Source organism: Microtus pennsylvanicus, chromosome 8 (genome assembly GCF_037038515.1).
Source record: "Microtus pennsylvanicus isolate mMicPen1 chromosome 8, mMicPen1.hap1, whole genome shotgun sequence".
In the NCBI taxonomy this organism is placed as follows: domain Eukaryota; kingdom Metazoa; phylum Chordata; class Mammalia; order Rodentia; family Cricetidae; genus Microtus; species Microtus pennsylvanicus.
Window position 1 is genome coordinate 72,569,123 of NC_134586.1, and position 14,586 is coordinate 72,583,708.

General features: G+C 46.0%; 1 protein-coding gene across 1 annotated transcript in view; it reads left to right on the plus strand.

The window, feature by feature from the left end:
- Positions 1-14,586, plus strand: part of Dnah6 (dynein axonemal heavy chain 6) — a 182,621-nt gene that overhangs the window by 121,645 nt on the left and 46,390 nt on the right. Inside the window, exons 56-61 of the mRNA XM_075983804.1 lie at positions 644-769; positions 3,471-3,635; positions 4,540-4,607; positions 7,100-7,280; positions 8,806-8,985; positions 11,958-12,191. Of these exons, the coding sequence (XP_075839919.1) occupies positions 644-769; positions 3,471-3,635; positions 4,540-4,607; positions 7,100-7,280; positions 8,806-8,985; positions 11,958-12,191 (954 nt within the window). The remainder of the gene's footprint in view (positions 1-643; positions 770-3,470; positions 3,636-4,539; positions 4,608-7,099; positions 7,281-8,805; positions 8,986-11,957; positions 12,192-14,586) is intronic.

Here is a 14,586-nt window from a genome sequence, read left to right on the forward strand (position 1 = left end):
GCTCGTGACCAAGGGGCCCTCTGCTGAATTTTTATCTACCTGTGCTAACGTGGAAGAGAGAAATTTCACAGAATTGAATGGCCATGGAGACTTAGACCAGGGGAGCTGAGAAGTCTTCTGCTCGTAGTCACTGGCCATACAGAAGTGTTTGGTCTTGTGAAAGGTCAGAAGGGCCATTAGTTTTCCGTCTTCTATTAGGGAGCATATAAATTGACAGAAATTCGTGATCGTGAATCCTTTTATCCTAAAAAGCCTTAGAAATCAGTTTGAAGTCAGAGTAGATGGAATTGGGGCAAGCCTGCCTTCAATTTACAGAGCCCTGCTGTCTGGTTTCCTAAACACTTAAGCAGGGACCAGCACAGGAAGCGCCAGCGAAAGTCCCAGGACCTGAGTGACAGACACCTGGCTTTCCCAGGCTGCTCTTCGCTTCCTTTGTTTTAAACTTGGACAAAAAGAGGAATCTCAAACATTGGACTTAAGCGGTGTTTTCATGGGAAGAGGAATTTTAGCTTTGTTTGGGGTTTTGTTTTTTATGTCTCCAATTTAGTCAAACAGTCTCTCTAAACTTTATTCTAGAAACTTCCCCTTCCCTGACTTTTATTTTACTCAGAAGCAAGGACCTTCTGTGCATTTTTTCTCACAGGCCAACCGTTGGATAAGAAACAAGGAGAGCAAGAGCGGGCTAAAGGTCATTAAGCTTACAGACAACAATTTCTTACGGATTCTAGAAAATTCTATCCGGCTGGGTTTGCCTGTCTTGCTGGAAGAGGTTTGAGTTTTGCTTTGCCCTCTCATGTTAGTTCCTAACTATCCAATGTCTGAAATGCTGTCTGTTCAGCCAATGGACCATACCTGCACATGTGAAGGACCCCAATCAAGTCCATGTTCAAGTTGGTCAAACCAGTCGCTACTCAAACAGTACATTCTCAGATGACCTGGAATCCATTAGTTGAAGGAAATTTCACCACATTATTTTGTAGCTGAGTCTTTAGTTTCCAATACTTCTTGTTCCCAGGCCTCACTGTGGGCCTTCAAGGATGGAAAATTCAAAGCAGTAATGACAGTAGGAGCCTCTGTCTGCATACATGCCACACACCAATGTTGAGCTATGAACTATTCCAGCAGATGTAATCATTATTTCTGTTTGGGTGCAAGGTCAGATTAAATTGATGACTAATAAAAATGAACCTTTTTTGAGACAAGTCTCATATATACAGCCTTGTCTCAAACTTACTATGTAGCCAAAAGTTACCTTGAACTCTTGGTCCACTCTACTTGCCTCTACCTCCTGAATGCTGGAATTACAGATTGTGCCATCAAAGGGCATTTCTCCAGTGCTAGAGCTAGAACCTGGGACTTTGAGCATGCTAGGCACACACTCTACCAACTGAGCTACACTCCCAGCCCACAGGAGGGCATGACTCATTGAGGGAAATGTTCTGCCGTGAGAGTTATCACTCCAAGACTAATGTTGCTTGCATTGTTCGCTCATTCCGCAGACATCTGAGAGCGAACTGCAAATAATATCAACAGAGTCCTTGTCTTCAATAGCACATAGACTCATTGAGGACAAAGATAGTAAACAAAGAAGAAAAGAACTGAGGGGAGGGAGGAAGAGATCTTTCTAGCAAAGGCTCTGAAAGAACAACCAGGATACAGCGATAGCCAATAAGAGCAGGGATATGATCTGTTCTAGTTTCATCCTCTTGCTGGGATAAGACACTCTGACAAAAAGATGTCTGATGTGTTTATCTAATTCAGTACAAACTCGGGAGTTAGATACTGGGATAAGATCCTGAATGATCAGAGACGTGGTGAAGTGACCAGTGACCTCCTATTTCTGTCCTTCCTCCATCCAAAAGGGCTGAGACCCTCTCTAAGCCCTGCCCTACTACTTACTGTCTCTCTATCTTTCCTCAGTCCTCCAAAACCTCTATGGTTCATTTTGGTCAGGTATTAGCTAGATCTACCTTCTGCTTCAAAGCAAATTTTATTGTCAGAATGCAATTGCCTAATGACCTCACTTTGCTTTCCTAATTTGCCATTCCATTTTTTAAAGAGAGAAGGAATAAATAAAAGCATGGGCTGTGACCACTTCAATCCCATGTAGAAGTATCTCTGATAGAGCACAAAAGTTGCTCAGAAATGATATTGACTGGGATAATTTCACTGCAGCCCTTGTAACAAGGACAGATAATAACATGTCATCCCTAACATTTGTGGGAACCTGTCAAAATCTGATTCTCACTATACTAATTTATTAATTCTTACTTCAGCCTTACCAGATAGTTACTATTATTATCCCATTCTTCTAATGGAGAAACTGAGTCAGTAAGAGGTTCAACTATCTGAGCAATCTTGACTGCTTAGAAAATCCAAACAGAGTTATAATACTCCATTGGAGCCACGTAGAGCAATGTCAATGCATCTAAGCTTTGACCAACACAGAGAAGGTGCTGGAATGAAACCCAGGCCCTGCCTTGAACCCTGCAGTCATGTGACAGAGGGAAGTCTCTGGAAGACTGTGGCACAGTTATGTTAGCTTCAAGCTATGCTCTCAACCCTGCACTTACTTTGAGACATGAGAGGTCCCAGGATTTTTCTCCTTCACATCAGAGAACAAAATCCTTCTGTAGTGTTGTCCCCTGTGCAGGAGAGTCCTTTCTCTACAGCTGAGCACACTTGGGAGTCAGTCTCCCCACAGGGATGGGATGCTCCAGCCAGGCCTTCCCTGCTCTCCAGAGCTTGGAGTCATCTCCACAATGCTCATTGTTGGATCCTCTCTGTATCTGCTACAGTGCTCCTTTCAGACTTGGTCCCTGCCCACTTATCAGTGTGAAATCAGTCTTGTGTATCTCAGGGTTCCGTGTGGGGACTGGGGAGGATGTGGGTCACATGAGCATGCATGTGGCAGGCAGAGGTTGACCTCAGGTGTCCTCCTCTATCAGTCTACGTCTTGTTTATGAAACAGGATGTCTCACTACACCAGGAGCTCACCAACTAAGTGTACAACCTTAGATGACATCGAGGTAGATTATTTACTTGGCTACAAGATCTAGCAGAAGTTTAGTCTCTTTAAGATCAAAAGGAAGTTGCAGAAAATGGTATCACCACATAGACCTTCTTGTGTGTAGGCAGCTGAGGTCACCCGGCAGTCATGTGCCATCATGTTCCTCGCTAAGATAATTTCTCATAGGGATGAGTAGCATGTGAGACCATTCTAAATAAAGGCAGTCCCCTTGTATGCTCTTAATCACTTGTGCAAGTGATAACAAATCAGAGAGCACGCACTGTTGGAGGTAATGTAAGGATATTAGGAAATACATGATCACTGGGAAAGTACTTATTCAAAGCAAATCCTGAGACTCTTAAATGTCAAATTGGTGGCATCCATTTTCCATTTGTTTTTTTGTTGTTTTTTTGTTTTGTTTTGTTTTTTGTTTTCTTCATGGTTCATTTCCATTTTTAAGCTCAGAGAAGTCCTGGACCCAGCCCTGGAACCCATTCTTTTAAAGCAAACTTTCATCAGTGGCGGAAGACTACTCATCCGCCTTGGAGATTCAGACATCGATTACGACAAGAGCTTCAGGTTCTACATGACAACGAAAATGCCGAACCCACACTACCTGCCTGAGGTGTGTATGAGCCGCTAGTGTATGAGCTGGAACCTTTCACCCAGATGAGTTCCGTGTGATGAGCCGCCAAAGCTTGGTGGGGTCCCCCATGCAGGGACCAGCTGACAACCTCTCCTGCTCCCCCTTCTCTCCCTCTGCCACCCTCCTTTCCTTCCATAGGACACAATGCCCCACCCAGTCAGTCCCCAGAACAACAACCTGTCCATGTCCTGTACTCCCAAATACTGCTAGAAAACTCTAGAGAATTTAGAGAATCATTCACTGGCCAGAGTTCCAGTAACTGTTGTTAGAAATGGCAAGAAGTATTACCTTCTGCCTGCCCCATGCCCTTGATTTTTTCCAAGGGAAATCTTAATATTATGAGAGTATACTAATAGTTTCCCCTAAAGATGTTATGATGAGATGAAAGACATAAAGCAGCTCATTTTATTACCATAAAGCTTCTTTTTAGCAGATATGGGCAAGGCACTATATGTAACTGATTTTATTACCTTGTCCGGTCCCCACAGATACCCTGTGAATTCTTTATAACTATCAAAAATGAAAACCTGACAGAGGTGAAAGGTTTGCCTAAAATCATGCAACCACTTCAGGGTGCAGCTGAAATTCAAACCTAATTTGTTGATTCTAAAATGCTGCTGCTATCCCTTTTTCTGGCTCATTGATCCTTGAGCTATCACATAGGATCCTGAGTGAGGGGAAGAGGGAGAGAAAATCATGAATGGAATTCTGAAACCATTGACTTTTGAACGCCATGGTCTACTTGGTGCGTGTGGGTAGGCATGTGTATAATCAGACTAGAGATGCCCTTCCGGGAGAGCGGAGATCCTGGTCCCATAAAGCAAGCCCATCACGTCATGCCAGCTGCGCGTAGGCATTCATGTCCTCCCTGCTTCTCTTCCAGGTGTGCATCAAAGTCACCATCATCAATTTCACTGTAACTAAATCAGGCCTGGAGGATCAGTTGCTAAGGTAACTGGGTGAGAGAGTATGTTTGGGAAGCTGGGTGATGTTCATGGGTTTTCTAATGTCTTGTTTAGAAGGATGGTTTGAGATTTATTTATTTATTTTGGTTGACAAATTTCTTTTTTTTAATTTATTTATTTTTCCATTAAAAAATTTACACTTCCTTCCCTCCTCCCATTACCCTCCCGCTCCCCCACTCACCTTCCTCCCTACCCCTCCCTCCTTAAGAGAGGGCAGGAAACCCTGCCCTGTGGGAAGTCCAACCCCCCCCCCATCCCCATCGAGGCCTAGGAAGCTTTGCATCCAAATAGACTAGGGTCCCAAAAAGCCAGTACATGCAGTAGAAACAAGTCCCAGTGCCTTTATCAAGGGCTTCTCAGTCAGCCCCCATTTTCAGCCACATTCAGAGAGTCCAGTTTGATCACATGCTCATTCAGTCCCAGTCCAGCTGGATTTGGTGAGCCCCCATTAGAACAGGCACACTGTCTCAGTTGGTGGACCAACCCCTCACGGTCCAGACTTCCTTTCTCATCTTCTCCCTCCTTCTGCTCTTCAACTGGACCTTGGGGGCTCAGTCCGTTGCTCTGATGAGGGACTTTGTCTCTATCTCCATCCGTCGCCGGACGAAGACTCTATGGTGATATTCGAGATAATCATCAATGTGATAGTGGGGTAAAGCCAGTTCAGGCACCCTCTACTCTGCTGCCCAAAGACCTAGCTGGGGACATCCCCATGGACACCTGGGATCCCCTCTAGAGCCAAGTCTCTTGCCAACCCTAAAATGGCTCCCTTAATGTAGATATCTTCTCCCCTGCTCCTATATCTGCCCTTCCTCCATCTCCACCCTCCCACTCCCCCAAGCACTCTCCAGTCTTTCCCTTTTCCCTTCTCTCTCCCTCTCTCTCCTTCCCCCAACCATACCCCCATCCCCACTCCCATGCTCCCAACTTTTGCCCGGTGATCTTGTTTGCTTCCAATTTCCAAGAGGATCTATATATGTTTTTCTTTGGGGTCACCTTGTTGTTTGACTTCTCTAGGCTTGTGAACTATTGACTTAATGTCCTTTGTTTATGGCTAGAGTCCACTAATGAGTGAGTACATACCATATTCATCTTTTTGGGTCTGGGTTATCTCACTCAGGATAGTGTTTTCAGGCTCAGCAGCAGGCACCTTTAACTGCTGAGCCATCACAGTGGCCCAGAGGAAGGGCTTCAGAAGGATGCCTTTTAAACCATGGTTACTCCTAAGGGGGGCATCATATACGGTGATGGAGCTGACAAAATAGAACTTCTATCTTTTCATCTGTTGCTTTATGATAAGAATAAATTCATGAACTATTTATATAAGAGAATTGCTTCTTTGAGATGGTAAGGTTTCATAACCTCCCATGTTCACCTTTTTTGACTCCTGTCTAAAATGTTCTACTTCCTCTTTTTGACTTGGCATAGATGAGCATTAGTGAATGAAGCTGGCTGATTGGAGTGGTAAACTGAGAGAAGTGTGCTGTGAGAAGAATGGTAGAGAACGTGTATCTCTGACATTCCAGCCTGGGAGACAACTCAGTCCATAGAGTGCCTGATGGACAAGCATAGGGACCTGCAATCAATTTTTATATTTGTTTGTTTGTTTATTATTTAGCAGGGAGTAGCATATGCACCAGACCATGGAGCATGTGTAGAACTCAGAAAATCGCCTGTCAGCTTTAGTTATCTCTTTTCCTAATGTGGGTTCTAGGAACTGAGCTCAAGTCATCAGCCCTGGTACCAAAAGCCTTTACCTGCTAAGCCATCTCTGGGGCCCCTGCGACCTCAGTTAAATTTCCAGAACTCACATGAAAAGCCAGGCGTGGTGGCCCATGGTTTTATCCCAGTACTGGGAAGGTAGAGACAGGCAGATGACTAGAGGCATTTTGTCAGCCAGTCTAAGCTAATGGGTGAGCTGCAGGCCAATGGGGCACTCTCAAAATAGGTTAGGTAGGAGCCGGGCGGTGGTGGCGCACGCCTTTAATCCCAGCACTCGGGAGGCAGAGACAGGCGGATCTCTGTGAGTTCGAGACCAGCCTGGTCTACAAGAGCTAGTTCCAGGACAGGCTCCAAAACCACAGAGAAACCCTGTCTCGAAAAACCCAAAAAAAAAAAAAATAGGTTAGGTAGCATTACTGAGGAACACCACCCCAGTTATCATTTGTCCTCCATCTGCATGCACACGCGCACACACACATTTGTGCACACAAACACACACACACATACACACACACACACACACACACCAAATAAATAGATACATATTAAAATAAATATATGATTGGCATGCAGTTCTCTGAAAAGCCATCATGCCAACCCAGCAACCAGGGACATGTGCTTTCAGACTCAGCTGCGCAGCACTCCCAATGCCTGGCTACAGAATACTCAAACAGAACAGCTACAACCGGGGAAGGAACAGCGGTGACTTAGGGAGCTGACCAAGTTCTAATCGAGCTCTTTTAACTTCGGATCTAGTGATGTGGTGCGGCTTGAAAAACCTGAGTTGGAGGAACAGCGAATCAAGCTCATCGTGAGGATCAATACTGACAAAAACCAGCTGAAATCCATTGAAGACAAAATCCTGAAGTTGCTCTTTACGTCTGAAGGGAATATTCTGGATAACGAGGAACTCATCGATACGCTCCAGGACTCAAAGGCAAGTGACAGTCTTAGTGTTTGCAGAGAACGTGTTCCCCCATCCATGACAGTGCAGACCTGTGCCAGCATTCAAGAGGCTGAGACAGGAGCATTAAAAATTGAACACCTACCTGGACTGTAGTGAATTACAGAGTAGCCTAGGTTATGTAAGGAAACTCTGTCTCAAAGCAAGAAATGTATGGCTTCAAAAGTCATAGTGTAGGGGCCTGGGTGGCTCTCTGGTGGACCTGCCATTCCAAAGGACCCAGGTTGGAATTGCAGCACCCACATTGTGACTAACAGCCATCTCTACCTCCTGTTCCAGGGGATCCAGTGCCCTCTTCTGGCGTCTGCCAGCACTGCGCCCAGGTGGCGCACAGATACACACACGGGCAAAACACCCATACACATGAAATAAAATCTGAATGTCCTACATGATCTTCAGAGAAAGAGTGGGCCTTCTGTAAGTTTCTGGGGACACACACAAAGTATGCCTAGCTCTCAGGCCTCTCCATCAACCAAATAGCATGGAAACTGTAGGCCACTGACCCTCTTGTCTATTCAACATTTTAAAAACAAAGATCGTGAAGAACCAGGACAACATACAAATGAAAAGTCATTGTCACCTCCTCTAGGAAGTCTACCTAGTGGCACCAGCTGGCATCAGTCTCCTCCACCCAAGCCTCTATCACAGCCTTGCTACTGCTTATCTGAAGCCATAGTTAGAGGGCCCGTGTCTTACCCCTTCCTTAGGTAGGTGAGTTCTGTGCAGTGGGACTTTGTAAGCAGCTCACCCTATTACCTCTTCTCTAAGCATCAGGCAGGGTGCTCACACACACCGCTGGTGTCAATAGAACCCCGTGGCTACTGCTGAGGTGTACATAAGCTCGTGATCCTGGAGTGCTATTTCACAAACGTAAACAGTGTTTTCAGAAGTATGTGCAAAGAGCCCAGCCCATACAGTGATTCTCATTGCTTCAGAGAGACAGAGTGGTTTAGTAGGGAAAAACTGAGCCTTGAACACATAGGAGCGTGTTTCGTGATCTTTTATTTGGTTGGTGTTAAAAAGCAGCTGCTGGCCTCACTACTAGTCCAGCGGCAAGCACTTGCCAAGAGCCCTTGCAGAACTGAGTCTCTGCACATCGAGAATTCTAAGCTGGGCCCCACCCCAGGCCCTCCTCATGACTTCTCAGTTTCCTAACTGCAAGGAGCCAGGGTCAGCTCAGTCAGAAGAACATGCCTGGGTGCAGAGCCTCTTTCACTACACCTTTACTTTAATGTCCCCTTATTATTTCTTTTTGTTTGTTTGTTTGTTTTCTGAGAAAGGGTTTCTTTGTGTAATCCTGGATCTTGCTCTGTAGACTAGCCTGGATTCAAACTCAGAGATTCGCCTGCCTCTGCCTTCCAAGTGCTAGAATTAAAGGCGTGCGCCACCACAGCCTGGATTTATCCTTTTTTCTTTCTTAGACTGGACTGGATGCATTCCGAAATCCCCACTACTTTTCAGAAGCAGATCTCTAAGAACTTCTTGTGTGTTTATTCAGATCACTTCGGGCGCCATTAAAACCAGACTGAAGGAGGCAGAGTCCACGGAGCTGATGATCAACATAGCTCGAGAGAAGTACCGCCCAGTGGCCACGCGGGGCTCCGTGATGTACTTCGTCATCGCTAGCCTCTCAGAAATCGATCCCATGTATCAGTATTCGCTCAAGTATTTTAAACAGGTGACTGCCTTGTTGTCTTGAGTCCCCTTTGAAAGTGGGTCATTTGTTGCCTTTTAACAAGCCATGAATCAGGTTTAGGGGTAAAATCCTCCAGGACTTGGGGTGCAGGCACAGAGTTCTAGAATAGTCCCATCTACCAGGTCACCTAAGGAGTCCAGTGCCCAGTGAGTGCAGAGTGCTGTAGTGGAAGGGGAGGGCGGAGCTTGGCAAGGCTCATTTCCCTTCTGCTTCCTCAGCTTGCTTGCTTTTCCTCTGGCCTGCCCACCTTTGTTGTAAGAATCTCTCTCTTTAAGGCATTGGTTTTCAACCTGTGGGTCATGACCGCTCAGGAGGACCAAACAACCCTTTCACAGGGGTAGCCTAAGACCATCAGCAAACACAGATACTTACATTATGTTTCATAACAGTAGCAAAATTACAGTTATGAAGTAGCAACGAAAAATTTATGATTGGGTTCACCACAACTTGGGGAATCGTATTAAAGGGTCTCAGCATTAGGAAGGTAGCAATAGTTAAAGCACATTCTGCTCAATAATGAAGACTAGAGCAAACGCTAGGTGCACCTGACTATCATTCCAGCCTCAGAAGGCAGAGACAGGGGATCCCCAGAGCAAGCTGGCTAGCAACACCAGCCGTATCGGTGACTGCTGGGTTTGATTGAGAGACCCTGTCTTAATTAGTAAGTGAACGAGTGACTGGGGATGGTGGTCCCAGCATCAACCTCGGTCTCCACATGCATGTTCACATATGTGCACATGTTCACACACACAAAGTGTTCATAAACATCACACACACACACAAATGCACAAACACACCACACAGGTGAAAATGAAAAATAATCTCTTTCTACTTTGTTCATATTCACCCCCATACTTTGTTCTCGCTACGGTGCAGCAGGCTTGGCACCGACCTTAGCGAAGCTGGCTCCGGTGTCTCCCCCACCCCTCCCCAGAATGTTCCCTGCACCATCTTCCTGGTGCCTTGGATTCAGAGGATTCACTCTCCTTTGCTCTGTTTCTGTCTCACCACCCGACAGTGAGACACTCGTGTTTTACTTCAGTCTCTCCTGCCTCGCGTTCACACCTGACTCTCACCTGACCTCTCCTGGGGAAGGCTGATCGGATGCTGCACCGTCTCTGTAGCCACGCTCAGTATCTTAAGTCACGGAGCTTCAGCCAGCTCTGTTGTGTTCACTGAAGACTTCAGGGGAACAGAAAGCTCACTCCATGAGTACCTCACTAGCCCAATCTTCCACCTCCCTGTTCCTCCTGTCAGGTCTATGTTGTCTCTTTTATCTAAAAACTAAATAGTTAGAGGGTGGGGAAAAGTTAAGAATTTTAGCTAAAAAAAATTATAAAAATAGTGTGGATGTGAGTATGCTCAATATGCACTTTTTATACATACAAAAGCTTCAGTGGAAAAAGGCAAGAAAGTCAGCAAATAAATATTCTTATGCATACTTACGATATATAGCATATCATGGGGTTGGTAAAGCTAGTATAAAGTGACTAGAGGGGGACGACTTAGCATATCCATATCCTCACAGCTGCCCCAGCTTTTGCTTCTATAGCAACAGCAATTAACAACTACTCATTTAAATGGGAACTCAATGGAAGAGCGCAATGTTGACATTTGTGGGCTAAGTTAAACCTTAGCTAGACTTGATCACCCCCTCCCCATCTTCTGCTGTGTGTTCTCCAATCTTCCTCTATCTTCTCCCCATCCCCTACCAGCTCACAGCGTATATCGTCCCCTTTTCTATGTGGAGCAGTTAGCGTACCCCACTTTTCCAACCCTCCACATTCACCCTCATGACAGTACAACAAAGGCCTCCGCCGCCTCCTGCGTGGCTCACAGTGAGCAGGACAGAAGTACCTGATTCCTTGGGTCCCGGCAGCCAAACTGACCCAGTCTGTTAGACTCACTGGTTCATGTGCCGACTGCACTCTCTCTACTATCTAGAGCACCCTGCCTTCCAGGCAAAATGCCACCTTCCCCGGAAAGGCCTGCCACACACCTCTGCGAGCTGGCCCGGCTGTGCACCTGTATATGACTTCCTCTAAGAAGTGGGTCTACTATCTCAAGAAAATAACCACACTGTCCAAAGTGGCTTAGCAAGGCAAAAGGTTTGCTTCTTCAGAACAGTGCGCAGCTGTGCCCACTCACCTGGCCAGCACACCTGGCAGGAGTCCCTCTGGGTCCTAACTCCTAACGCAGAGGGGTTCTTGCCTCACTCCCAGTCCCACATTCTTCCTTGGTTGGATAATTTAAAGAGGCACAGCTGAGAAGCAGAAGTGGTTTGGAGCAGAACGTGTGACCTGTGCACATATTTGATTTCAAGAAGTGCTGGCCCTGGAGGAACTGAAACTTCTTCCAAAGAGCCTCTTTACAGTGTTTTTTTTTAATGGCATTTTGTTTTATTTAACTCTTTAGGGGGGGAAATGGTACATTTTGTTTACAATTCCCCCTCTTTTGATTTTCTTCGAATTTAATTAACACTGGCTAGCTTTCCTGGTTTATGGTTTCCATCAGGAACATATGGCAAGCTGTGGGGAGTCTCTTCCTGTGGTTTCTATTAGTAGTTAGACTAGCCCTCATGTGAATGTGATCCTCCAGCTACACAGCTTCGTGGTCAGTGGCTACTCCAAGATCTTGGCCATCTTGCTATAAGAAAATGGGGTGGGTGCCAAGAGAGCATCTCCCTGAAGCAAAGGCACAAAGATCACAGGCCCAGTTTCTGGTCCAGCCTTGAGTGACACGCACTGCACTCAGGCTGAGGTCTAGTGAGTTGCTCAAGATAGTTCCGACCTGAGGGAAGAGAGCACAGCCCCGACTCCAGACGGGAGGGGCGGTCAGCTACTCCACAGTTGTTTCTTCCACCTGGTAAGCTTGTAGGCCACTTACCCCACCTTGCCTCCGGTGGAGGGTGTCTCTCCCACACAGGATTGGTCAAAGCCTTCTTTCTTCCTCAGCTGTTCAACACAACGATCGAAACTTCCGAGAAGGCCGACGATCTGCAGTACCGCCTGGCCATCCTCCTGCAGCAGACCCTGCTCACTGCATACACCAATGTTTCCCGGGGGCTCTTCGAGCAGCACAAGCTCATCTACAGCTTCATGCTCTGCGTTGAGATCATGCGCCAGCAAGGGCAGCTGACTGAGCCTGAGTGGAATTTCTTCCTCCGCGGCGCTGCAGGAATGGAGAAGGTAGCCGAGAGGGTGAAGTCCTCCCACCTGTTAGCACGCACTCCCTTTCTCACTGTTGTGACCAGATAGCTGACCGGAAGCAACCTGAGGAAGGAAGTGTCCTCTGGGGCTATGGGGGGGGGCTAGGGGGATGGCAGCAGAGGGCGGGGCTATCATGGGGGGGCGGGTGGCAGGGCAGCAGAGTAGCAAGCCTGTGCTCACAGTGGGTGCACAGTCGGGAAGGAGAGCTAGGGCTGGAAGTGGGGCCAGCATGAAGGCCTGAAGCAAGACGTGGAAACAGGTGATAACATCTGTTTGATTTGGAGCACTGGGGGTTAGTTAGTGAATTCTTCCCTTGTAAAACTCTGCTAAAGATTGCTGTTAAAAAAAAAAGTATCCCTTCTCAAACCATGTTTTCTGTGCTGTCTAATAAATACAGAACAAAGTTCTTCATGTTAAGGACAGACACCAGGAACAGAGATCAGACACATGCAACAACTAAGCTACCAACAGACCACTAACGGCAGAAACGGGGGTAAAAATGCAAAGGGAGAGAAGTGGAGGATTCAGATTTGGACATGACATGTCCTTGGTCTAAACTTAAAAAAAAAAAAAAAAGTTGAGCCAGGCAATTAAACCTCAAGACCTACCCCTCAGTTACCGGCTTCCTCCAGCAAGACTCCGCCTCCTGGAGCTTCCACAACCTTATCCAAAGTGCCATCAACCAGAGACCCGCTGTTCAAACACAGGAGCCTGTGAGGGGTCTTTCATGTCCAAACCACAGCTCACAGTCACCCCACAGTGTTGTACAGCCAGGAGGCCCTGTCACAGCTCAGCAGGGCCACCAGCTGGCTGTAGAATGGGGTTAACATTTTGCCTTGTGTGCAACATTGTCCTCCCCTCAGAAACAGCTGGAGTAGCCAGTGAGCTAGGAAATTAATTATCTGAGAAACTGGAGAGATGGCTCAATGACCAAAAGAGCTTGCGACTGCTCCAGAGGACCAAGCTGGCCTCCCAGCACTCACATTTAATAGCTTACAACTCCCTATCTCTCCACCCCAAGGGATTCGACATCCTCTTCTAGACAATCTTTTAAAAAAACAAAACAGAAAATATTAACTGTCTTACAAATGTGAAGTTTTCTCACAGGGAGACTCAGAGAAGCTAAAGAACTTTCCAGAATGCATTAATGCTTGAGAGGGACTGCTTCACACATGTCTAAGTCTCCGCAGCCCTTGTCTCTTCCTTTGCATGAGAGGGATTGATTCACGCATGGCTAAGTCTCCGCAGCCCTTGTCTCTTCCGCCGCATGAGAGGGACTGATTCACGCGTGGCTAAGTCTCCGCAGCCCTTGTCTCTTCCGTCGCATGAGAGGGACTGATTCACGTGTGGCTCAGTCTCCTCAGCCCTTGTCTCTTCCGTTGCTTGTTTGCTGGTGTTCCTCGTGAGCAGCACATATTTTCAAAAGAGGTTTTTGGTGGATTTTAAAATCCACCAAATTCAAAGATTTAAAAACACCCAGAAATCAAAAAAAAAATAATTAATCACCTAATGACCAGGCTTGGTAAAGGATGGGTGCAGAGGCGGTGGATCACAGTGAGTTCAAAGCCAATCTGATCTGAACCTAACAAGTTCCAGGCTAGCCAGAGCTACATAGAAAGACCCTGTCGCACAGAATCCTCTTTAGAATGAACACAGAATGAACACACAGAAATCCTCTTTAGAAATTTCTCAGGAGTTTTTTTTAATTGAAATTTTCCTCCTCTGATTAAAAAAAAGTAAAATGAAAGGTGAATATTTTCTCTTTCACTCGTGAAAGGGACAGTGAGCAGTGAGCCAGGGCGCGTAGGTCAAAGGTGCCTGCTGCCAGGCCTGATGACCTGAGTTCAACCCCAAGACCCCCAGGACAGAAAGAAAGAAATGACTCCCACAAATTTTCCTCTGACCTCCACATGTGCATCTTGGTGTATGTGCGCCCACATCCATGCACACACAATAAATAAATAAATAAATAAATGCAATTTTAAACTTTTAAAATATGTTTGGAGATATATTTTTTACCATTGTCTATTTACCTGTATATTTTAACTCTAATGTTTTTTTTCTTTCTTTTCTTTTTTTCTTTTTTTGTGTGTGTGTGTGGGGTTTTTTTTGTTTTTTGTTTTTTTAAATTTATTGTGTGTGCGTTTTTTGAGACAGGGTTTCTCTGTGTAGCTTTGGATCCTGTCCTGGAACTAGCTCTTGTAGACCAGGCTGGCCTCGAACTCACAGAGATCTGCCTGCGTCTGCCTCCCAAGTGCTGGGATTAAAGACGTGCACCACCACTGCCAAGCTATAAGTTTCATTTTTATCTTGTGTCACATGGGTTTTGCTACCTTATAAGGTACATTAGATTTTCTGGAATAATACAAGAAAT